At 41.0% G+C, this 24,961-nt stretch overlaps 1 protein-coding gene across 2 annotated transcripts in view; it reads left to right on the top strand.

Annotated features, from left to right (window-relative positions):
- PLBD2 (phospholipase B domain containing 2) overlaps positions 1–24,961 on the top strand; it is a 110,718-nt gene that overhangs the window by 24,267 nt on the left and 61,490 nt on the right. Inside the window, exons 2-5 of one of the 2 annotated variants that reach the window (XM_069214535.1) lie at positions 4,112–4,205; positions 10,590–10,748; positions 23,524–23,624; positions 24,062–24,276. In XM_069214535.1, coding sequence (XP_069070636.1) covers positions 4,112–4,205; positions 10,590–10,748; positions 23,524–23,624; positions 24,062–24,276 — 569 coding nt within the window. The remainder of the gene's footprint in view (positions 1–4,111; positions 4,206–10,589; positions 10,749–23,523; positions 23,625–24,061; positions 24,277–24,961) is intronic. The other variant, XM_069214536.1, reaches the window with a different exon arrangement.

The following is a 24,961-nucleotide window of genomic DNA, read 5'->3' as shown; positions in this document are numbered from 1 at the left end:
TGCTTCTGGGCCACTCTTTCATACTGTCATTTCCATGTGTTGGCTACAAGATACCACTAGTGTCCCTGTGCCACCTCTACTCATGCATGCTTTAAGTAGCGACTGTCCCTAAAACCTGGGGTGAACCAAAGGAACATCAGTCTCCTTGGGCTGGGTGCAGATAAATAGAAGGTCTCTTGGGGTGATAGGCTGCTTGAGGATGTTTTAGGTTCACAAACATTTTAGTCTTGAAAAGTGCATGTGCAGCTTCTCTGCTTAGGCCCCACAGAGGGTCTTGTGGATATCTTGGTAAGATGGGCTGCAAGTTTCTCATGGCTTTTTGGTGCTCACTTGTTATGACTATGTACTCATACAGTTTTACATTTAGCTTGTGCTTCTCTTTCTTTGTCAGGCACTTGCAGTTTCCTTAGAGGAAGGTACAGCACAGAATCAATATATAAGGTTTGCTCTCATTACTTGAAGAGAGCAGCAGGCAGGGCCATATCCCCCGTATAGCATCCCTAAAACTGGTTAATAGGCTTGTCTCATTCTGCACATATGCACGTTTTTGTCACCTTGGTACAGTGTTTATTACACTTTGGTAGCATTTTTGGGTATTAAAGTTTTGTAAATGTGGTCCAGATGGCTTAAGCTGATCTGAACACTTCAAGTTGGAATTCCAACTGGGCAACCTTAGTCTTCCAACCTTGCTATGTCTGTAAATCGTGTACCTTAAATTAGTTAAAAGTGTAATGTTATTTACAATGTTTAAAATGGCAGAAGAATAGTTATATAATATAACGTAACTCAGTTTCAAGCATGATTTTAGAGTAAACTGTGGGCTCTTGGGCTGTCTATCCCTGTAGTGTAACCTGGTTATCAAATGCAAGTGCATTAGTTCCCGATTTATTCAATGTAACTGACCCAATACTTTGAGAAAATGCCTCACTTGTAACCAGATTTGGACATCCCATTTGAAACTATATAATTCATGAAGAGTCTTGGGTGATGTCAGTGTTACTGCTAGATAATGTTGTAATTATTTTCTGCAATCTAAACATATAATTTAGTTTTCTGGTAAAATTGTGCTCTCTCTAGAAATATATAATTTTATGGTTTTGTTTCCTTTAAAACTGTCTTTGGTCATTTTTCCCACTGGACATTTTTTTAATGTAAAGATAGGCAAGACCTTTTTATTTTTGATTAAATGTCTGTGACAATTGTACTTGGCAGTTCAGGCTTTCAACCAGCCCTTTCTCAAACGTTAGTCTGTTCAGTTGTCATTCACATTTAGCTTCTGCCCACCACAGCTTAAAACATGGCCAGCGGGTCAATCCACTTGAGCCATTGGTTCCTTTCTCTTTGATAAATGGCATTCTGCTGTACGGATGCCATTGTCACTACAGAGCAAATAGTCCCTTTCAGTGGCAGGGATGTGTGGGCTTTAAGATCAAATATCCTTGAAAAAAGTGTGTGTGTGGGCATGTATAGCCCACGCTGTGAGGACCGGTTCAGTCCTCATAGCGTTGGTAAACACTGAAAGTTCAAGATAAACACTATCCTTGTGAGTAGGAGTGCGTTATGAGGACCGGTCCCCGTAGTGTGTGTAGGTTGTTTCAAGTGAGTGTATCAAAAAACTAAAAGTGCAGTTATATTTTCCTCGGTTGCTTTATAACTTTCCCTACTATCAAAGCACGTGTGGAGTTAAAATAGTAAATGCACTAGAGTGTGTGTGTGTGTGTGTGTGCGCGCGCGCGTGTGTGCGTGAGTGTGTATCAAAAAACTAAAAGTGCAGTTATATTTTCCTCGTCCGCTTTATAACTGTCCCTGCTATCAAAGCGCTTGTGGAGTTAGAATAGTAAATACAGTTGTGTGTGTGTGTGTGTGTGTGTGTGTTAGTTAGTTAGTTAGTTAGTTACCTACTGGCGATAGCCAGGAGGTAGTTCTAGTTTTTTCCATAGATGGAGCTTTTTTTGTTTTGACAATAACTTTTGCGCTGTTCGACAGATCAAACATTTTTCAAAATACCCACTTTAGCTGCTGTCTTGAAAGTTTTGGGGTGATCTTTCAAGTGGGAGCAGTTTTGGAGTTATTTGATGGTAAATATATATATCTATATCGTCCCTAGAGCCACCTGTGGTGGGTCCGTGGATCCGAGGGAGAAGCAAAGCCCTGATTGGCTGGCCTTAACCTGACAGAAAAGTTGCGGCCACCATTTTGTTTGTTGCATCGGCTGGGGGGGTGGGAAAAAATTACTGCAAAAACACATAAGGGGTCAGGATAATGGTATCCTGACCCAATAGAGGGGGTCCCTTAGAGGCCCCTCATGGGCAAAAAATTGCCCAATTATTTGTTTTGGGTCGATCCTTGTATCTTCTGCAGGGCTCAGCGCCACTCCCTGTGTAAATCCGTGGATCCAGAAAAGAATTGAAAAAAAAATCACCCACTGCATCCATCCAGATGCTGTGCAAAGGCTGTGCGCATCTTGGGTTTGGGTGAATGCAAGAGAGTTGGCTGCTGGGCCTTGCCATAGGCCAGGCTCTGCGGCCAAATGCCGTTCCTGGCGCTGTTTATATTAATGTGCGTGTAAAAAGTTTAAAAAAAACAAAAAAAAAAAAAAAACAATAACATAACAATTCACTGAAAAAAAACAGGGATGTTATAGTTAAGTTGAAGTTTACCTGTACAAAACCATAGAAATTCAGCAGTTATACTAATACTTATCGTTTTTTTTAATTTTTTTTTTTACATTTATTTTTGCATTTATTGATATCAACACCAACATACACATCAGTGAGGTCATTGAGTATGTACTATAGTCACAATATAAAGTAAGGAACATCAGAGTCTTATATCCATCAGATGTATAACTCAATAAGAAGGTGGACTATCGCCTTTGACTGCAGTGTTATCAAAACCGCATCAGTGAGATCTCCCTATGTGTAAAACAAAGGAAATGGAAGAGACATCAACGTAGGGAAAGCAAAGAGCAGAAAAAGGAAGCAGGCAAAGGAAAAGAGAAGGTAACAGTATGTAGCAGAAAAAGGAGGGGGGAATAAGGACATTGCAGCCGTCAGATCACCAATACAGATGCAAACAGTGGTTCAGTAGCATGGCAGGGGAGTGTGACTGTTGCGTATTTGCTGGGGAGCGATGGGCTAATGTGTGTTGTTCGGTGAACGGGTCTCCAAAAAGGAGCGAAGGAGGGCCCATATCTCTTGGTCGGAAGCCCTCCAGCATAAGGTCCCAGTATATCATTAGTTGTTCCTGACAATACGAAGCGTTATGAAACCATTCAGAGCCCTTTCCTCCTCTTGCCAGTGTGTTGCATCCACTGCGCACAGCTAGCAGTAAACGTGTTTTAAAATGGCTTTTTAATCCATTCCACAATGGTGGAGCATGCTGGGGTGGCCATCTTTGAAGGGGCTTTCAACCCATTTCATATTGGCTAACTTTGTGTGCACATGTTTGCACGCACATGGATGGAAATCTTTGATTTTTAAAAAAAAAGTTATTTATAAAAACATTCAGACACTTCGTCTTCAGCCTTTGCTGCACAGGCAGCCGTCCTTTAATACTTTAATTAAAAGTTTAATATTATTAAGAGTGTGGGCTGTACTTGTGCTTGTGAATGCATGCACTGGTTCTCTTTTTTTTTTTTTTTTTTTTTAAATTGTGAAAAAAAGAAATATTTTACAAAAACATTTAAAATCATCTTCATTGGCAAAGCCCGTAAGCTAGCAGCCAAACCCAGTGCCATCTGCTTTGCCAATACATGTTTTACTTATGTGAATTTATTTTGTTTTGGTAAGGTTACTAACTGTCTACAACTTGTAGTATTTTTTTAATGTACTACTTGTATATGTTTTATATAGTTATTATAGAAGTACTGTTGCACGTTATAGCTTCATAGTAAGTAGCATTTCAAATACTTAGGTTTGGTGAATTCCATGGTAGGATCTTTTGAGGAGGCAGTGCTGTGTTAACAACTCGTTAGAGCCGATGTGAACAGGAGGTGATTGTTTGGTTGAGTGTTTGTAGTTGCACAAATGTTTACTAAGGAGCATTACCTGGTAGTTTTATGTGGTGTTGATCCGGAACTTTTTTTTTTTTTTTTTTTTTTTTTTTATAGCTGGTCCTTCCTGGAGTTAGAAAGCAACAGCAGCTTCAATGACAGTCTCCAGGCTTATGCGGCTGGGGTGGCAGAAGCAGCAGTTACAAAAAAGGTAAGCTAGTGCCTGTCAGCCCACTATCCCCTAAAGCTCCTTAAACAACAGTCCAGGTGGTCCCTGTGCACAATCCTTGCAGCGGCAGGACTGCTTGTGCTGCCTTCTCCCCACTTTTGCAGTAATAGTTGGGGTATCTATACTGCACTGAAGGTGTGGCAGACTCCTGAATAGTGTTGTCCTCAGTGCTCAGCCAGCGGACAGCCTATATTCCTTTGTCCAACTATTCTCCATTACGAGATCTTGACATAATTCATAAATACTGAAAAGGTCACAAAATGTTAGGACCCCAGAATGCTTCACAGAAGAATCTCTTTTTTGGTAATGCATTTATAATTTGGTTAGCCTATACCTATCTTCCTAGTTATTGTATTCTTGTTTTTTTTATGATGGCAAATGACAAATTAAATCCCAGTAGTGGCGTTATAGAGACAGCAACCTCCAAACTTTCTTTCATTTTTTATACGCTTTAAGAAAGTGGGTTAATAGACTGTGTTGCCTTGCATATAGACAGCAGTTCATTTAAGTCCCCAGGTTGGACTAGCAATACTGAATGGTGCTGCTTTAGCCGTTGACTGACAGTTTGATTTTTTCTTGAAATACAGCTTTTCAGCTTACGAAGACCACTCTGCTTCTGGTTTTGTTCCAGCAATAGTGTTGTGTCAAGTAGGGATTGGGTGAGGGACAGTTTAAATTGTTTCCCAATCTTTCTTGGTTCCCACCAGCATTTTTTAATCTGCAATGTCCTGGCAGTTAGTATTTGTGCAGTGCCCTTCTTGTAACAGGAGCATCAGAGATGAATCCATGTGCTGTGCATTGATTTTTTTTTTTCAATGGCCTGTGCATTTTTTATGATTTAACAAATAATTTTCCTCAAGTAGACCTATGGATTTGAAAGTCCACTTGAGTGCTCAATCTGTCACCAAAGTAAGTTTGATTACAAAGCACAGTGTGTTTCTAAAGAGATAAACAGTCAATACTAATAAAGGTGGCTACGGCTTACTCTTACCAGGCAATGAGATGACTAACAATGGTACAGTGTATTAACACATAAGGTTATGGACCTTTTTGCCTGTAGCCCTCTTGGGAGGATGTCTCACGAGGGAGTTGAATATTGTATTGTCTTAACTGGTAAGTCTTCAGTTTGAACTGGTAAGCAAAGACAGTTTGTAGCATCTTTCCTAGAAAAGTGCGTTCCCACTTCCATCACTTATACATGAGGTTTGTTTGGTCCAAACCAATAGTACAATTTACACAGAGAGCATATGCACTTTAGCACTGGTTAGCAGTGGTAAAGTGCCCAGAGGTCAAAAGCCAACAACAACAGGTCAGAAAAAATAGGAGGAAGGAGGCAAAAAGTTTGTGGATGACCCTGTCAAAAAGCCAGGTCCAACACCTGGCCTTCAGGGAGCTTTAGCATAGGAGTAGGATGAAAGTTGAAAGATGAAACCTTAGTATATTACTAGCTACTTGTTTCCACACCCCTTCTCTTGGCAAAAAGGTTTCTTCACACCAGGGGGAAACATGCCTTTAAGTTTTAGGGATAAAAAAGGATATTAGAAAGCCTTAACAATTTTTGTTAGTAATGAACCCATTCGTATATGATTAGTAACGTCCAGGCAGTTCCGAAGATATTCAGAATATATTGTTTTAATTTGTTTTAATTGTTTTAAAATTATCTGGTGGGAACATTGTTGGGACCGTTTACATGCTGCTATTTTGATCCTTTACATATTTGAGTCTCATTTAATTTGCTCTCTGGTCCGCCACCAGCATTGCCGTTTGTTGCTGAGAGAGTCTATTACTATTTTTGCTTCCTATAACTTTTTGGGCCACTAGACCACCACTATTTTGGGCAGCTCAGCGGTCTAGATTCTGCTGGCCTCCTTGATAGATCACCAAATTTAAGCGGCTGTAGTGCGCGGATGTGCAGCAGTTGAGCACAGCAGGCGCTCCACTGGCATGCCAAAGGGGCGCGAAATGCACGCCCGTCTCTGCCTGTCCACATCGAAATAGAAGCTAACACCAGCCCCCCTGGTCGTTTTGCCCTACTTTTTTACTAAGATGTGTCAGTATAATAGAGAGCAGTTGCTGAATATTTACCCTCTAGGTAAGAGTCACCTATGTTCTATTGATCCTCTTAAACTTTTGAATCCTACAAAATGTATGGGTGGGCTGTGACATCAAGTTTGTAAATAACAGTATTAGTACTAAGACAGATACAGAGGTTCCTGGAACTAAACTACTGATAAAGCATCAGTCACTTTGCAGAGTACTTATCAATGTTAGATCATTGATTAAAAATAAGTTGGAATTTTGCAAGTTCCTACTGGCTCAGGGCCTGGATATAGCTCTTATAATTAAAACATGGGCAGATGCTGGCTCAAGTCCTGACTTCTTGTTGGCTATTCCTGAGGGATTCTCAATTTTTAGGCATTATGAAGTTGCTAAGAAGGGTGGGGGGCTTGCAGTTATTTAACACAAATATCTTTCGGGTATTTTTACTCCTGTCTTAGAAATATTTGAGTTCAAAGCATTATCTTTCAAATTTGTCACTGACAACAATTCTACTTTCAATGGGCTTTTAATCTATTGCCCACCTGGCTTCAGAGCGCAGTTTGTTCAATCCATCATCTAGTGGTTGGATAATAAGGTTGACTATGCAAACTACACCATTTTAGGGAACTTTCATTTTTATTTAGAAAATAATCAGGATAAAAAATCCGGATCCCTTATCGATCTAATGAGTAGTCTTGGGCTAGAACAGCTGGTCAGTACACCAACGCACGTGGCTGGGCACAGACTGGATGTTTTTTTTTCCAGATAACAGCTTGCTCTCCTTCAGAGATTCATTGCCGTGTACGTGATCAGATCACTATGCAGTGCTGTTTAAAATGAAATTTGCAGCTAGTCCAGAGAAATTCTAAGTACTATCTAAATCAAGGAAAATTCACCAATGGCACAAGGTAGACTCTACTAAATTAAATTAAATTAGCAGAAACTCTTACTACTTCGATACCCACTCCCTGTACCAACCTTGATCATGCCACCACCAGCTACCATTCATGCCTGTATCCAGGCCACTAAACAGTTAGCTCCTGAAAACACCCCCTTGAATAGGAGAGCCTCTCTGTCACGTTCTTGGTTTTCAGACAAACTGAGAGAATGTAAGCAGGCTTGTAGGAAACAGGAACATAAATGGAGGCGTAAATATCATAGCTGGGAAAATGAACACTATAAACGGAAAATTGGGGAATACAAAGCCTTAATTTCTAAAGAAAAATGAGAGTATTTTACACATAAAGTAAAAATGGTGAATAATTCAACCAAGGAGCTGTTTTCTACTTCAAAAAACGATCTAAAAGCGAAGTAGCCAAAGTGCCCAACAGTAACCAATCTCTGTGTGATTCAATCGGCGCCTTTTTTTGCAACTAAGGTGGAAGACATCTATAATGCTACACCAGAAAGACCATACCAGCCTCTTTATTATCTGGGTTGGATGATATAGAGCGTAAACTAGAAGACCCCTCTGCCTCTAAAGACATAATATTAGTTTGAAATTAGTATTTTTCCTTCTTTTTCTATCTTGTTAGCTGATAATGTTGTGGAACTTTTACTAACAATAAAATCAGGCTCTCCATTGGACCCCTTCCCGCCCAACATTGTGTATTAGACAATCAACTGACAATGAGATGATCAGTCAAGGCTACCTACCAAAGGCATGGAAAGTACCATTTATGCTTCCTTTTCATAAAAAATCAAATTTGCCCCTGTTAGATCATAACAATTATCGGCCAATATCCTGCCTTCTCTTTCCTGCCAAGTTTATTGAGAAGGCGTTTAACGAAGAACTGATAACAGGTCTTGAATCTAATCACTTGTTGGACCATTCACAATTTGGCTTCAGGGCCGAGCATAGCATGTAGTCTGCTCTGTTAGTGGCTTCAGACGAGATGCGGTCTACTTTGGACTCAAGATCAATGGCAGCCTTGATCCTGTTGGATATCTTGGCTGCCTTTGATATAGTCAATCATGCCATATTGATTGACCAGTTCTATTCTTTAGGCACTAGGGGTTCTGCTTTGGCTATTTTTAAATCCTTTCCCTCAGAGAGACAGCAATTTGTGGCTTTGGACAGTTTCTCTTCAAGTACCTTTTCACTTGCATTGTCCCGCAGGGCTCTTCATTGAGCCCTGTGCTTTTTAATCTCTGTTACCTCCCTGGCCAAGCTTAATAAAAAGCTTGGATTCTCAGTCGTCAGTGCAGATGACACACAGATAATAGTATCTGTGGCTGGTATCCAGAAGTTACAGCAAGCAGATTTTATAGCTGCATGCAGGAAATTAGCAAGAGCTTGATGTCCAACAACTGCTAAAAATTGTATTCCAGCAAAACTGAAGTTCTTTTGTTGGACAATAAGCTGTGCTTTTGGTCCCTTTTCTGGTGGCCTCAAGAACTTGGTGCTCTTTCTTTGCCAGCTTCCTCAGCAAAAAACATGGGTGTCATCTTTGACAACAAATTGTCCTTTGATAAAAATATCAATTCAGTAACTTCTTCAGCTTTTTTTGTGCTCAAAATCCTGAGGTCGATCTGTCCATTTATCTCTCAAGATATGCAGAAATTGGTGGTAACCGCCTTAGTGCTGTCAAAACGTGACCATTGTAACGCGGACTATATGTTAATTTACAACAAAGACTTATTAACAAACTACAAGTCTTGCAAAATTCTGCAGCACGCCTGCTACTTAAAATTCCAAGGTTTCACTCAGGCTCTCAAGCCTTAGCCTGGCTGCATTGGTTACCTATTTGTAAGCATATTGATTTCAAGGCTCTTTGAATTACATTTAAGGCATTGTCTACCCATTTCAGGAATTTCACATATCATGACCTTCCTGGAATTACATGGATTACGCTAGCGTAAATTAAATTTAGTCAAGGCATAACTATTGCTTACAGTTGACCCCAAGTGGACCAACGTTCTCTCCAGAAACTGTTTGGTTAACTGATGTTTTATCTTCTGGTTGTCTGTCCACTTTTCTGCTTTGATATTAGTACTAGATTTATTGGGTATAATCTCATTTTTGTGTTAGGAGTTTGAGTATCCCTGGGTATCCCACAATAGAAAGACTTGATATTTACTTGTAAATCTAGTTCTTCAGAGTGGAAATCATCATTAAATTCAGAGATGGTGGGTGTGCCTCCCCAAAAGTCAGATTGAAGCTTTTGTAGGGCCTCTGACACCCACCAGCTCCTGCTGTTCTGTCATTTGAAAACAGACCAGATGAATAATGGCTGTGCTTTGCCTGAGGTTTTGGCACATGGTGATGGGATCCATGGAAGTGTTGGGGTAGTGCTAACCACACTCCTTTAATCACTGTTTGCTGGCTTTCCGGACAGTCACGAGTGCCACAGAGTGGACTTGTGTAGTCAACCCTGTTGCCTTATTTGAACTACCAGCTGCTGAAACTTTGCCCTCTGGGATTGAAGGATGAGCCTTGGTGCTAAAAGATAAAGTCAATTTTTTTATCCCTGTAAATTATGGTGACGATCTGCTGACTTTTCCACTGTTTTTTTATTATTTAAAAAAAGTAAAGTTTGTCTATTGTAACTAAAGCATTATCTGTGTTGTGGTTTATGTAACTCAGTGCTTTTTCTCTCTTTTAAAATCTTTTGAGACCACATACATAGGTGGTTGCGTTAGGCTTTAAGGATTCACAAAACAGTCCAATGATGGAAGGCTAATTACAAGTAACAGTTATCTTCTGATCCCTGGTCCTTACTTATCTCTTGTGATCTACCCTCATGTGTAGAGATTTTATGTCCCCTCTCCCAAACACCTACCGCCTCCTTTCCCCTAAGATAAGCCTCTGCACAAAAGAAAATGAAGATATGTCTAAAGTTCAGAATTCTTCTTTGTATGCTTGTTTAGAGTGACTTTTGGGCAGAGTGCAATATTCTGAAAAATGTATTAGGCTTGTGTGATTATTTCCATGAAGCCACTCTGGGATTTAGTGAGTGTCTTAGACTGAAGCAACTTGCTGTGTATGTGGCTTCCTATACTTTTGTAGCCATGCCAGATGTCGTTGCCCGAGTTTTAAAATCAAGTCTCCTTTAAAAAAAAATCAAGTCTCCTTAATCATGACACTCTTCATTGACCCAATATGTAAGGGCCAACTCCAGGTAGTTCATTAATTTGTTAGGATAAGACTTTGCTCTGCGCAAGCAGTACCTGCTGACTGTCTGGGAGGAAATACAAAGGAAGGAGAACAGATTTTATTCTGTTTTACGCTTGCTGGGATGGCTTACTGGGGAACCCTTTGTGAGAATTTTTAGATCAGATGGTTGCTGCATACATTCACTTGTGTCCGTTGCACTCTCTCTACAGCTGATCTACATGCATTGGATGAATACGCTGATGGGATACTGTGGGCCATACAAGTACCAGACCCAGTATTGCGAGAAGCTGCGTGCCTATGTAAAAGACAACCTAGCATGGATGCAGGAGCAGATGCAGTCTGGAGAAGAGCCAGAGTACTGGCATCAGGTGGGTCCATTGGAAGAGAGGGAAGGTGCAAAGTGTTCACCAGGGATCAGGTTGGTCCATACCTTGTTTTCCCGACCAGCCATATTCCTTTCCTGCTGCTAATGGGCGGTGCTTTCCTGGTATTGATATGTAAATTGCCTTTTTCATGAGGAGCTGGCTCGTATGCCTTCCATGCTTCCACTTCCTCCACCACCCACTCCTTCAATACTGCCTTCCTTCTGACATATTTATTCTTTTTTTTTTTTTTTCATTTCTGACTTCTTCTGCCATTTTTAAGTACCATGGCTGCCCTGAGTTTTGCTTTGAGGTAAGTTGTTCCCTTCAGCCAGACTCCCCCACCATCACTTCGTGGCTGTACTGACTTGCTTCTAGGGCCTTTTCTTGTCATTTCCTCTCCTTTCTCTTTTTTTTACATTGCCTTTTCTATATATCTTTGGGAATTACCTTTACTATCTCACCTTCTGAATCCTTGTTACCTTTATGTTCCTTTACTACCTAATGTACCCTTAGGTAACTAATCAATCTGTTTTATCCTTCCCACAATGTTCTAAACTCTACAGTTGCAGAAATGAACAGTGAAAAAAATGCTTCAAAACCATTCCCTGCCCATTTTGGAAGCTTTGTCATTGTGTGAGTTTGTCCCGGAAATAGGCTCATTTGCTAGATGTGCAAAACCACTTCAGGAAAGGTTTTGCTCAAAAGAATTTACTCACACACTGGTTTACTCACACACTGGTAGGAATAGATCTGGTCCTTTGGGTGGGAGGGAAGTGGACACTCCAGGGTGGGAATGCACTGAATGTTTGTGGGGAAGTTTAAAGGTTTGTGGGTAATCACAAATCCATTTAACCCGTACGCACCCTTGAAAAGGGAAAAGATTTATTTCTGTAAGAACAAGAAGAAAAAGTAAACAGTTTGACAGTAAATGTGCATTGGTGCTGCAGGCGTTCTCAATTGAAAGTCTACATTTGTGAAAAAGTGTAATTCTCAAAGGTTCTTGAGAACTAGTTGAACTATTTGAAGATTTACGCTTGAGATTACGATTGACCCTCGTAACATTGACCACAGTGCGTAATGTAGAGAAAATAGTCTTGTAAGTCATAAGTTTGTTTTGAAGGCACTAAATTGTGGGCTGCCTCTTTTTGATCACAGCTTTGGCAAAGGATGGAGTAGGCATGCAGAGAGCACCTTATTGTCACTGATTTATGATCATTTGAAAGAGAGTAGTGATTAGGTTGGTATGAAGGCTGAAGTATTTTGTAACCCAATAAAATGATTCTCCCAATGAGAGATCAATAAGTAACTCTGCCTTAACACCAGTCTTTTCTGAACCTCAATTTAAATTTAGTGAGTAATAGATATAGGTGTTAGGTGAACATGAAAAATCCATCAAATATCCTTCTGTCTGATCATCCCCATCCGTCTTTTTGTGATTGATCGTGTGCTGGCTAACTGCGTATGTATTTCGTGGGACTGAATGTGTGACAGTATGTTTGTTGCCAGTGATAGTCTGTAATTGTTAGTTGTGAGACATGGGTACCTGGCTTTCATTGGCCGTTAGTGGGTTGCTAGAGTATCTTTCTAACAGCGTACCATTCCTAACTCTGTTAGACCTCTCAATTCATCACAGTTTTCATTTCTTGCTTTACTCCTTCCACCCTATCCTGCTCCTTCTGTCTCCTGCAGCGCTTTTTAGGTCGAGTATAGCAGTGCTCAAGCGCTGCTCTTCTCGACATGTTCTGATCTATTCTGTGGGCTTTAACCATGCCCATCACGTTCATTTTTTCCTGGGCCTTCCTTTAAAAAATCCATTGATGTCATTGGTAAATGTTTTACTTTGGTACCGCCTTGAGACTGGTTTGTTACCACCTTGGAGATTGACCCTGTTTCAAGGATTATTGCACGATCGGCCATATAAATTAGTGTACGGCACTATTTTTCTCTTACGTCTTCTTGTTTCTTGGAATCTTGCTGCTTCTTTGCTATGTCTGCGAAGTCTTTTTTTATGTATTTATTTGTTGCAGTTTTATGTAGCACGATCTCCACACAAAGATATTGGAGCACTTTATTTATTCTTTCTGCAGCTTTATGTAGCACGAACTTGATACAAAGTAATTGGAGCGCTTTATTTATTTTGCATTTGTATATAGCGTGAACTCAATTCAAAGGTAATACAGCGCTTTGCCTGAGCACCGGGTACATTACACAAGAACAAATTCATTTTCGGTAGCAAAGGGAGATTCAGTGATTTGGCCAGAATCACCGAATGTTGAGCCGGCGTTGAGACTCGAACCGTGTCCCCAGCTCCAAAGTCGGCAGCTCTGGCCCTTACGCCACATCCTCTCCCCTATGGTTCTTTGTCTGGTGCATTTTGGGGAAGTCTGAGAATAACTTGTTTTTTTTTTATAGCGCTTGGTAATAAAGGTCCTGCCATTGCATAGCGGTGCAAAGCAGGTGCGATTCTTTAAAAAATCGCTATAATTAATTTGCATCGACCTTGCAGAGATGAAGGGGTGAAAAAGCTATGTCAAGATTGTAATCTGTGACATTCTCGTTCAGTTAAGACCTCTGCAGTGGGTGCATTAACCAACTGTCTTGAGTAGAGCTTAACACTAGGCGATAGCACGTACTCTTGATAACCTCTGGAGGGTCACCAACCAAGCACATAAGTTAGTTGAAGGCAAGAAGATGGTGAAAGGTGCTGTCTCCAAAATGGTGGGAAAGAAGTTGTGACTCCAGACCCAAGCACTTCCCGGCCCTAGCTTGATAGCAAAAAAACATCTATCCTTTGAATGTAAATTGGGCCTCTTCAAATAGAATTCAGTTAGTAGAGGCAGCCATTTTCCTACCCCTGTAGAGCAAAGAAGCTAACACCAGGGTGCCACAGTGAGAGGAGCAGCGTATCATAGGGTACAAAAGTGGAGCAAAGTCCATCACTTCCTCCTGTCAGAATTCACTGGTGTCATGGCTTTGACAGTCCCCTCACAGCTACTGCGACCTTGCAGATGCCACTTCCTGAAGCACTGTCTAAAACAACGCTCAAATAGCACTGTTTCCTGTTTGAAGAGGCCCCACCTCGAATATCCTCAACAGACGCTGTCGCAGGCGCAGATCGCTTCCCCATCACCTTCTGAACTCCTGTTAATAATATCACAGACATTCAGTAGGAATGAGGCAAAAACACTCCCAAGATGGCGGCCATGTTGTGCCCTCTCTCCTGCAGCAACAGGCCTGGGAGAGTTGCTGTGGCACCTGCCATACATCCACTACTCTCCAAACAAAAAAAAACACATAGGTAAAAGACATTGTCATTTACAATGCCAATAACTCTCACAAATGCAAGTCATATTGCATTGCAAATGCTTGTTTCTTTTATGGTTCCTGCAACAATGTGCCTGAAATTAGCTACCATTTCCTCACTTACTGTCCCTAAATCCCTTCTTCCACTTTCTTGTCATATGCAGCACTTTGAGATGGCATTAAAGCTGCATTGAGTGAAACACATGTATCAATGTGATGTAACACATATCTGTATGTATGTGTGTGAATGTAAGCTGGTCTGTGTGTACGAGCATACTAAAGGTCTCTGAGCATAAGTGACAGTTTTTCTACTGGTTTGTGTGTATGTATTGCACAGAATTAAAACCTGTTGGTATTGCCAGTGTTTGTCTTTCATTCTCTTACTTATCATAACATTAAAGCATTATGTTTTTTTCACATCTGAAAGGCCACTCTCACCTTTTCAAACATCAAAACACACTTTAACCTTCAGTGCTCCTGAAGTCAATTGTTCATGAAAGTGGCTTTACCCTGGTTTCGGTACATAGCACCTTGGAGTGGAGGCTGGGGGTAGCATTACAATGACCGTTCCTTTCCCGGCAGTATAATGATATTTAATTTAACTTTTACAGTTTGGGGTTTGACAAACAACATTAAGAATAATTTTGATTCTGTAATCTCTGGTTGTTTTTGTTCCATATTATTTCTTTCAAAGAATGTGCGTGGTTGCATAATGCCTGCTGTGATCTTTTGTAACCTAGAAGGTATTATCCATGCATGACATTCATTAAAATAATGCTACAGTACCCCTCCATTTTAGAGAGCTCTTGTGGCCTGGGTTTGGGACTTCTGCTTTCCATCACTACTATTACCCGGCAACAGAAGATTGCACCCTTTCTCCACCATGTGAGGCCAGGACTCATTCCCTGCTCCCCCTTCTTTCTGCCTGACACCCCTGTGTTCCCACATGGATGCTCATAAGCCAAGATCCTGTTAGTTAAACATTCCTGTATGGAAGGCTGCTTCTTGCTGTACCTGTAACTACTGCAGTGTTGCAGTCATGAACATTCTAGTATGTTTCTCTTTATACAGCATACTTGTTCTTGCAGTATAGGTAACTTGCAGGTCATTTTGCAGAGCTAGGCCTAAGCAGTGGTCCCTCAAATCACCCTCCGTCCTGGCTGACCATGCTCTGAAGCACCTAGAAGCGCGTGAGTTGTGCTGTATGTTCTACACAAAACAAACCTGATATGGTGCAAATTTAGGGTAGGCTGCTAAGTGTTCATTGAGTAGTGATGTGTCTCCCTGTTAACACACACTTGCCACTACTCTTCTCCTCTTGTTCAAAACAAACATAGAAACCATGTGGGTAAATATTGGGGAGGCTGCCATTTTTTTAAATATATTTTTTACTGAGAGAGTTCCAGTAAAATAAATCATTAGAACATTACATTCATAAAACATCTTAGTCATTACTTATTAAAGTGTCATAAATCAGAATTTCACATATAGTATCACCTAAGATAAAAACAATCTGCCTCCATAAAATTAAGATATCACATATCAAAAGTTATCATTGCACCTTACCCGTCAAACTTAATTTATTCCCCCTGATGAGAGATGATCCATTATAAAATATGATTTCCTCAACTCGTTGATATTATTCCGCTCAGCGGCTGTGAGCTGGATACCTTCTTTGGCCTGCCATTCGTCCAGAGGTTTTAGATATAATATGCTGGCCTTTAGCTGTCTAAAAAGAGTAACCCAACAACTAATAGACCTAAGTGTTCTAGACTCCAGCAGATGTTCCGCTAAGTCTAGACTCTAAATTACTGTTTTTTAGTCAATTTCTTTAAAAAAATAAAAATAAACGAATTTGGATAAAAGACTGTTTTAACTTAGCGTTAAATGGCCTCAACTTCACTCCAAACCATCCAGAATTCACCTTCAATAAACTCCATCACTATGTGGAAGCCATTGCTTTCTCAATTGAAAATAATGTTTTTCTCAAGAAGGGGTTTATTCCTATTAAGTATGCCTGCCAGTTGGGTAACACCATTAATGACGGGCATTTGGTAGTGCTTAAATAATTGAGCCTTATGCTTTAACAACCACTTTAGAGTCTTATATCTCACTTCCTTAGGGGTTTTCGTGAGCCTGAGGAAATCAAAAATCTGATGGGAGGCTGCCATGTGGTCACTAGCTGTTTGCTATTCTTCGAAATACTTCTTGCTTCACATTTCTTAGCAGGGTTTGCACTAAACTCTGCTAAGAAATAAACAAAAACCCTAAATAATATTTACAAAAAAAAGATGTGCACTTGTGTCTATGGCATTTTTTATTTGCTTGGCCAAACATGCAAATTTGCAAAAATAAATTTCAAGATAGCAGTGATAAAATATATCTTTAGAAATCCTTATTAATTAATGATGTTCGCCATCATACCATATCTTAATATTGCAAAAGCATCCCAAAACTTACCTGATTAATTATTGAACTGTCAGCTAATTAAAATTAGCAGTACACCTCAATACATAAGTGATTATCATAAATAGCATAGTTATAACAAATCAAAGATTGGGCTGGACTATAGAAATGAAAAAGAAGGCATCTATACTTAATTTAGACATAAAATATTCCAAAACAGGCATAATTCGAGCTAATGCCTATTCTGAAACCGTTAATAAACATGCTAACTACATGGTTGAATTCAAAATTCACATATGTAACTCTCAGTTCCTAGACGTCAGGCCTTTTTTACTCTAAAACATAATCTAAATATAGAATACATGCTGCCACAGATGAAGAAAATCTTTGTTGATTTTTTGCCGTACATCTTATCGTTGAATGAACCTTCACTTTGGGGAAACGCAGTGGCAGGTTCCTGGAACTCTGAACAGTTGGAATCTGTATGAAACTGTGGTGTGTGTGGTATGTCGTGAACCTATGCCAAAGAAGATAATCAAACCTTATGCGATTCATGAAACTATAAAAATGGAAATGTTTATACTTACCTACTACTTTAGTCTCCACAGAATAGAGGTTTCCCTTAGCAGGACTTTACTTATAGTCTGTAGCCATCTCTCAAAAAAAACACTACTCAAGCAACAAAGGTCCCTCTCAGTGAAGTCAGTTGTCTGATCCATGTTGTTTTATTTTTTTGGCCTCAATGTTCATTAATACATGAAGCTCCTTTTGCCAGTGGTTAGGGCAAAGTTCCTCTAACATTGTTTTTGAATGTGGCCATTTTGTATTGATTCTTGCAGTTCTTTTCACCTTATCATGAATCTATCAACTGATTAATTATTGTAGCCTTTCTAACATTGATATTTAAAAAGAGATTAACTGCTTAACTGTGGTGGATGTACCATTTACGTCCACTGGAGTAACTTTAGAGTGCGGTGGATGTGAGCAGTTCGGATATTTCAGTGCTAAAGAAAATTCTTCTGGCATGTGCACAAAAACAGTTTTTATTTTTAGAAAAATGTTGGTAATTGAAGACATTAGGAAGAAGTGTGAAGATCTGGAGGATAGATCCTCTGGGGATAACATTACAATCAGCAGTGTGAGAGAGCACATGGAAGGCATTGACCTCACTAACTTTTGTTCCAGACTTTATTTCTCTATCCTAGGCCCAGAGGCTACAACTGATATTGGAATTATTTGACTACATAGGGCAGGCCCACTATGTGTAGGCTTACAGCCTATAAGTGGGATAGCTAAGATGACATCATCAGACATAAAAAACAGGATCTTAAGCTAGCAGCCCGCTGCATGAAGGACACTAAATTCAAACAATGCACCATTCATATGTTTCAAGATATCTCTCAAACTACACTGCAGAGATGAAGGGCCCTGACAGAAATAACAATGGAACTTTGAAATAGACCAATCAGATGTAGGTGGGCTTATCCCTTCGCTCTTGTTTGTGAACTTGGAGGAAGGACAAGGATGATCAAATCTCTGGAGGAGGGGAGGGAAATGTTGAACCTCCGAAAGCATCCAAAGATTTGAAAGATCCACCCCACCACAAGAGCAGTGGGAGTCCGTGAATGAATGAAACAGGAAACCAAAATAATCCAACATAAGCTGAAGGAGGAGAGCAATGATGAAATGATCGAACATCAAGATGGGGAAAGATGACAATGACAGACTCAGACACCACATCAAGTAAAGAGACTGAAAATCGTTTGGCGGGATGGTAGGATGAATCGGCTGTTGGCCAGCTGTCTACGGGTATGATTCTCCACACACCGAGAATTCGATCACCTGCTTGGGCAGCTATGTTTAGGTTAGTCTTAGTTAGCAGTTTTTTTGTTCTTACTTTATTTGTTTTTCAACCGATGGGAGGCATGGGGCGGGGAAGGAGTCCACATGCCCCTCCAAGGCTTTAGTACAATCCGGAGATGCTGTAGTCCCAGGATCTCGTGATAGTCACATGGGCCTAGGAAAAGTTGACCTTTGGGGATTAGACAAAGGTTAGAGTGATAACCTGGAAACTGAGGGTGTCTCAGTACCCCGATTAAGCATCACAAAGTATGGAGGGTAATTTGGAATGAATTCTCTGACTTTGTGTGTCTTCAGGAAATGCACTTCCTGGGAGGGACAAAAGCTGTATGTCTAATAGACTCCATCCTACACAGTAACTCGCGTCCACAGTAGATAAAAAAAAGCCTAGGGTGATGGTAGAGGTCTACAAACAATTACAGCTAGATATTTATAAAGTGCACACACCAGAGAGCCGATACATAATTATAACGTGCAAGCTCCAGGGCTGAGCTATAACAATAATAGCTCCCTATGCCACCGTCTCTAGCCAGGAAGACTTAATCAACGAAATACTAGACAAGATGCTGGCAAACAGCGACAAGAGAGAAATTATAAGTAGGAGATAGCACTGTACTAGTGAGGGATGCCCCAAACCCTTTGCGATTGTCTCTTCAACTCGTGCTGTATGGCCCTTGGAGAGATGCACCCCACAGAGGAATAGTATACTTTTTTTCCACAGTCATATTACTTTCTCAAGAATTGACCAGATATGGGGAATGCACTTTTGCTCACACAAATAGCATAGTTTGCCATTGGTCTTCTAGCCATATTAAATCATGCCCCAGTGATCCTGGAATTCAGTTGGGTTAAGGGTGCTACCCAGGGGAAGCCCTGGATATTTGACCCAATTATTTTGAAAGATAAACTATACAACACGGAGAGCAAAGGTCAAATAGAAGAATATTTCTTGATCCACAGCATACCGACCTACCGCTGGCTGTGATATAGGAAGTCTTTAAGACAGTTTTTAGGGAAAAGGCTGTAGCATTCAGAACACTCAAAAACTGGTATGGTGCCTGACAAAAAGCAAGCTAGAATTGGAACTAAAAGATTAGGAAAGACAATACAAAGACTAAAACCACTTTTAAAATACATAACAACATTTAGGGGCCAGTTAGACCTTTTATTGACTGAACAGTCTGAAAAAGACCTACTAAAATGCAAACAAATATTTTATGAAAAAGCTAACAAAGCTGACAAGCTCTTAGCAGCATGTTTGAGACATGCCAGTGATGTCACTCGCATCCTCAAATAAGGCGACCAACAGAACTCTGAGTCAGAAAGAGAGAAAACAAGAGACATGTTCCTAGACTTTTATGAACAACTCTACCGGAGCCAAAATCCTCAGTCGCAAATAGTCTCTGAGTTTTTTCCAACTCATCCACCTACCCACTCTCCGAAGGAACACAAAGTTGGAACTCGAGAAAGAAATCACAAATGAAGAAGTGAGAAAGGGAATTAAAAACTTACCAGCCTATAAAGGTCCTGGCTCAGGCTGCCTCAGTAATACATTTTTATACATTTTTTGTCTCTGAATTGATCATGGCGAAAAATGTAATTCCTTTCAAGCAACAGGAGAAATGATGCACTCTGTTTAAGAGGCTGTCATTATCCTCATACCAAACCAGTCAAGACCAATGTATTGTATAAAGACCCATCTGACTCCTTAACTCAGGCCTAAAGATAAACACAAAAGTGCGAGCAAACATAATGGAGTCAATTTCTAATAGTCCCAGACCACTCAGGTTAAAAAATCTCCAAGTGTTTGATAATATCAGTAGGGTCATGCACTTGATTGAAAAAGCATTCTGGTCTTTGGGATCGACAAAGAAAAAGTGCTCGATAGTGCAGAGGGGCATTTTTTGAAACCAGTCTTGAGGAAAATGGAGATAGCCCCCTACATGCAGCGCTACACTTTGGCAAGTATAAACTACGATGGCAAGAATCCAAATTAACAGGGACAAGACTGTTAATTTTATACTCTCCTGTAGGACTAGACAGGGGTGAGCTCTATAAAGTAAATTATCCTCTCCAAATGTATGAACTAAAAGCAGATATGACAAGGTGGTGGATGCTGTTTGTGTTGTGTCGTGGTTAGGAAGAATGGCCACGTTGAAGATAAATGTTCTCCCTCGCCACTTCTGTCTTTTTCAAGCCCTACTTGTGTCTAGCCCTGCTCAGGAAATGGCTTAACTATAAGCAACATTCACCAGATTAATCTGGCAAAACAATAAAAGTATAGTAAGTCAGGAGGGTTGGGAGCCCTGGATTTAAAAACCTACTACACAGCAGACCAACTACACATTGCCTTTGAATGATCACTGAACGAAACTGAAAAGCCCCCATGCCTGAAAAACACTAGCCAATTATGGAGAGGAATCTCATTGACAGAACACACTGTGATCTTTGTGGCTCAATAGACTTTGAGTGGTCTATGTATCATATATTACTCACCAACTGATGGATCTGTGGAACCCCCTCACCAGAAATGATAGCCTGGACCTGTCAATTATGTGATTTATTGCCTATGGAGAAGCTGATGTACAATAACCAAGACGAACACTAAAATTTGACAGGTTTTGGCAACCATTAATTGACTTTCTTCAAGGATAGACACTGGGTTTTAGGTGTCCGCAGACACGACAAGCCCCAAGATTAAACACCCTCTAAAATAAGGTGTTATATGCTGCAAGCTTATGTCACACTGATTAAAAGTGACACCATTCGGTGCCATTAATGCTAACTGTTTTCACCTAGGTGCTTAGGTGCATATTTCAGCAACCGAGCACCAATCCAAGCATGAGAGGCACTGCTGGAAAGGTCACTGTGTCTCCTTTCCAGCAGCACCTCTCCTTAGTTGATCCTTAGCAGAAATCCCAGAAGATATCAGGGAAAAACAGTAAGGTGCTAAGAGCAGCCCGTCCAGGCATCGGGCCGAGCTCTCACCCCATAACCTACTCAACAGTCTTTCTGTCAGATTGGGTTGGGGGTTAGCATGCATCACATCATAGCCCCGATGCCTAAAGCTCGGTTTCTCTGCTCCCCCCAAATATTAGAGGAGTTACCCCAATCTGCCTCAAGGATGGTGGGTCGGGGAGGGGCAGCCAAAAGCCCACCGGTTGCTAGGGATACTTTTAATAATACGGTGTGTGGTCTGTGCCTTTCTGACATCAGGTCGCACCCCCACATCTAAATCCAGAGCTGTCGACTTTGGAGCTTGGGAACACGGTTCCAGTCTCAGTGCCGGCTCAACATCCTGTGATTTTCGGCAAATCACTTAATCCCCCATGCTACCAAAAATGAATGTGTTCCGGTGCTCATTTAAAGCGTTGTAATGTCTTTGTATTGTGTTCGCACTAACTGAACTCTATTTGAAGAGGCCCTATTTACATCCAAAGGCTAGATGTTTTTTGCTATCAAGCTTGAGGCCGTGAAGTGCTTGGGTCTGGAGTCATGAGTTCTTTTCCACCAATTTGGAGACAACACCTTTCGCCATCACCTTACCTAGAACTAAACTATGTACTTGGTTGGTGACCCTCCGGAGATCATCAAGCGCAAGCTCTACTCAAGTCAGTTGGTTAATTCACCCATTGCAGAGCTCTTGACAGAACAAGAATGTCACAGATTACAATCCTGACATAGCATTTTCACCTATTCATCTCTGCAAGGTCAATGCAAATTAATTTATCGATTTTGTTCAAATAGCACCTGCTTTGCAGCGCTATGAAATGGCTGAACCTGTATTACCAAGCACTATTTAAAAGAATATAAGATATTGCCAGACTGCCCCAACAAGCACCAGACAAAGAACCATAGGGGAGAGGATGTGGCGTAGGGGCCAGAGCTGCCGATTTTGAAGCTGGGGAACACGTTCGAGTTTTGGCACCAGCTCAACATCCTGTTTTTCTGGGAAAATCACAAAATCCCCCTTTGCTACCAAAAATGAATGTGTATTGTAACCAGTGCTCATGTAAAGCATTGTATTACCTTTGTATCAAGTTCGCGCTAACTGAACTCTATTTAGAAAGGGCCAATTTACATGCAAAGACTAGATGTATTTTGCTATCAAGCTTGAGGCCGTGAAGTGTCTGGAGTCATGACTCCTTTTAAACCATTTTGGAGGCAACACCTTTCGCCATCTTCTTGCCTAAAACTAACCTATGTGCTTAGCTGCTGATCCGCTGGAGGTTATCAGGAGCACGTGCTGTTGCCTAGTGTTAAGCTCTACTCAAGTCATTTGGTTAATGCACCCACTGCAGAGGTCTAGCAAGAACAAGAATGTCACAGATTGCAAGCTTGCCATAGGTTTTTCACCTTTTCATCTCTGCAAGGTCAATGCTAATTAATTCTAGCAATTTTGTCAAGAATGGCACCTGCTTTGCAGCGCTATGAAATGGCAGAACCTGTATTACCAAGTGCCAAATTTAAAAAAACAAGTTATTCCCAGACTAGACTGCACCACCGCGCACCAGACAAAGAACCCTGTAGGAGAGGATGTGGCGCAGGGGCCAGAGCTGCTGACTTTGGAGCTGGGGAACATGGTTTGAGTCTCTGCGCCAGCTCAACATTCTGTGATTCTGGGAAATCACTTAATCTTCCCTTGCTACCAAAAATGTGTTCTGGTGTAATGTGACTGGTACTTATGTAAAGTACTGTAATACTTTTATATCGAGTTGGCGCTATATAAAACTGCGGGGGAAAAAAGAGGAGAATAAATAAAGCGCTCCAATACCTTCATGTCAAGTTCAGGCTACATTAAACTGCAACAAAAAAATGTATAGGAAAGCTCCCACAGACATTGCAAATAAACAGCAAGATGCCCGAAACCAAGTAAGACGAAGAAACAACATACCGCCATGACTGAAGTGGCGAGGCAAAAGAAAAAATAGTGCACCAAACAAAGATATCTCGATGATCGTGCAAGACATGGGGACTGGAAGGATCTGAAGCTCAGCAGACACTGTAAATACATCGAAGCAAACTACCTTCCCCTTTCCTCCCAAAAACTATATGTTTAAAAAGAGATTAACTGTGGTTAGTTCGACTAAATAAAATAATTTGTGGCATAAATCTGCAGAAATTCGGTCCTCTTCCTAGAGTGTAAGAAGGCTGGGTAGTTACTCACTATGTTTCTCTCAACCTTCCAACTTCTCTTTCTCCATTTTAGGTACGCCTGGCTTTGCTGCAACTGAAGGGCCTGGAGGACAGTTACAACGGACTTGTGTCCTTTCCTACCAAAAACTTCACACTCAACCCTTTTGGATTTCTGTGAGTTTGTACACCCTGAAATGTAGAAAGTGGGCTTTAATGGTTTCAGAAAAGCGCAAAGGAACCAAGGAATTAGCTACACAAAAGTCTGTTGTGTTGTACTTTTATGCCTTCTCCTTGTGATGTAAGCTGTGCTGCTCGTCTTAGTGAAATGCGTACTTCGTACCTCTCTTTCTATGGAATCCAGGTATAGCTCTTCCACTGTATGTGGTACATTTTGTTCTCCGACCTCTCTAGGTTGCTGAATGTGTTGTCTAAGACTCGCTGTTTGCAGTTGGAGGTGGGCCTCTATTTTTTTTCAGGATAAATGTCTTTCTTACTGCTCCGTTATTCCTCCAGGTGCTCTCATTCTATTTTTGTGTTCCATGCTTTTCCTCTCCCTTCCTTGAGAGGTCTAGAGCTCTTTGTCTAAAGCCTTTCATCTCATTTTCTTATAGCTTGTTCCAGCTTGGTGGTGATTTGGAAGACTTGGAATCTGCCTTAAATAAAACGGATTCTGCACGTGTCCTGGGTGCTGGCTCCTGCTCTGCCCTTATCAAGCTGCTGCCTGAAAACAAGGACCTACTGGTTTCCCACGATACCTGGAACACTTATCAGTCTATGCTTCGTATCATCAAAAAGTATGCCTTGCCATTCCGAACCACACCAGGAGGTGAGTTGCCTTTGCTTTTAGTAAATGCAATTATGTAATGATTGTGTGCATGTGTAGGATGCCATTTTTCCCCTTGCAGTCCCATAGGAGGATGTTTCCTGCTAACAGGTGTGCATCAGTTGACAAGTTTTTTAGCTCTGTGGAAAGCCCCTGGTCTTAATCTTTTTCCTAACGCTTGTGGAACTTTTTTCTGTGACTTGTCATTCAAGGCATTGAGCTGACCAATGAATACCTCTGGCTGTAAGTTATTTGAAGAAGCCTAGGCCCTGCTTGATGAACTCTTTGTGTTCAATACAATGGTTTTCCTTTTGTAACCATGAAGACACCGGCGTGTGACATGGTGTTACTTCAGTGTTCCAATACCAGTACTTAAATTTCAACAATATGGACATAGCCATTAATGTTTATAAGCAGTTGGCAAATTGAGAATTGTGCAAACTCTGGTAATGGAAGGAAATGTGCCTGCGGTAGACATTTTGGCCCTCATTACGACTTTGACGGGCTTCCATGAAGATCGTCAAAGCCGCGGGCACCAGGAGACCGCCAGCTGTATCACAGGTACTGCCAGATTTCCGCCACACTTTGGGCGGAAATCCGGCAGTAGTCGTGCTGGTGGGCGGAGGCTCCCTGGTGGTTCCACCACCAGCCCCGCCTCGCCAGTAGGACACCGCCCCCCATATTAGGG

Source organism: Pleurodeles waltl, chromosome 11, assembly GCF_031143425.1.
Source record: "Pleurodeles waltl isolate 20211129_DDA chromosome 11, aPleWal1.hap1.20221129, whole genome shotgun sequence".
Taxonomy (NCBI): Eukaryota; Metazoa; Chordata; class Amphibia; order Caudata; family Salamandridae; genus Pleurodeles; species Pleurodeles waltl.
This window is presented reverse-complemented; position numbering and strand designations above follow the sequence as displayed.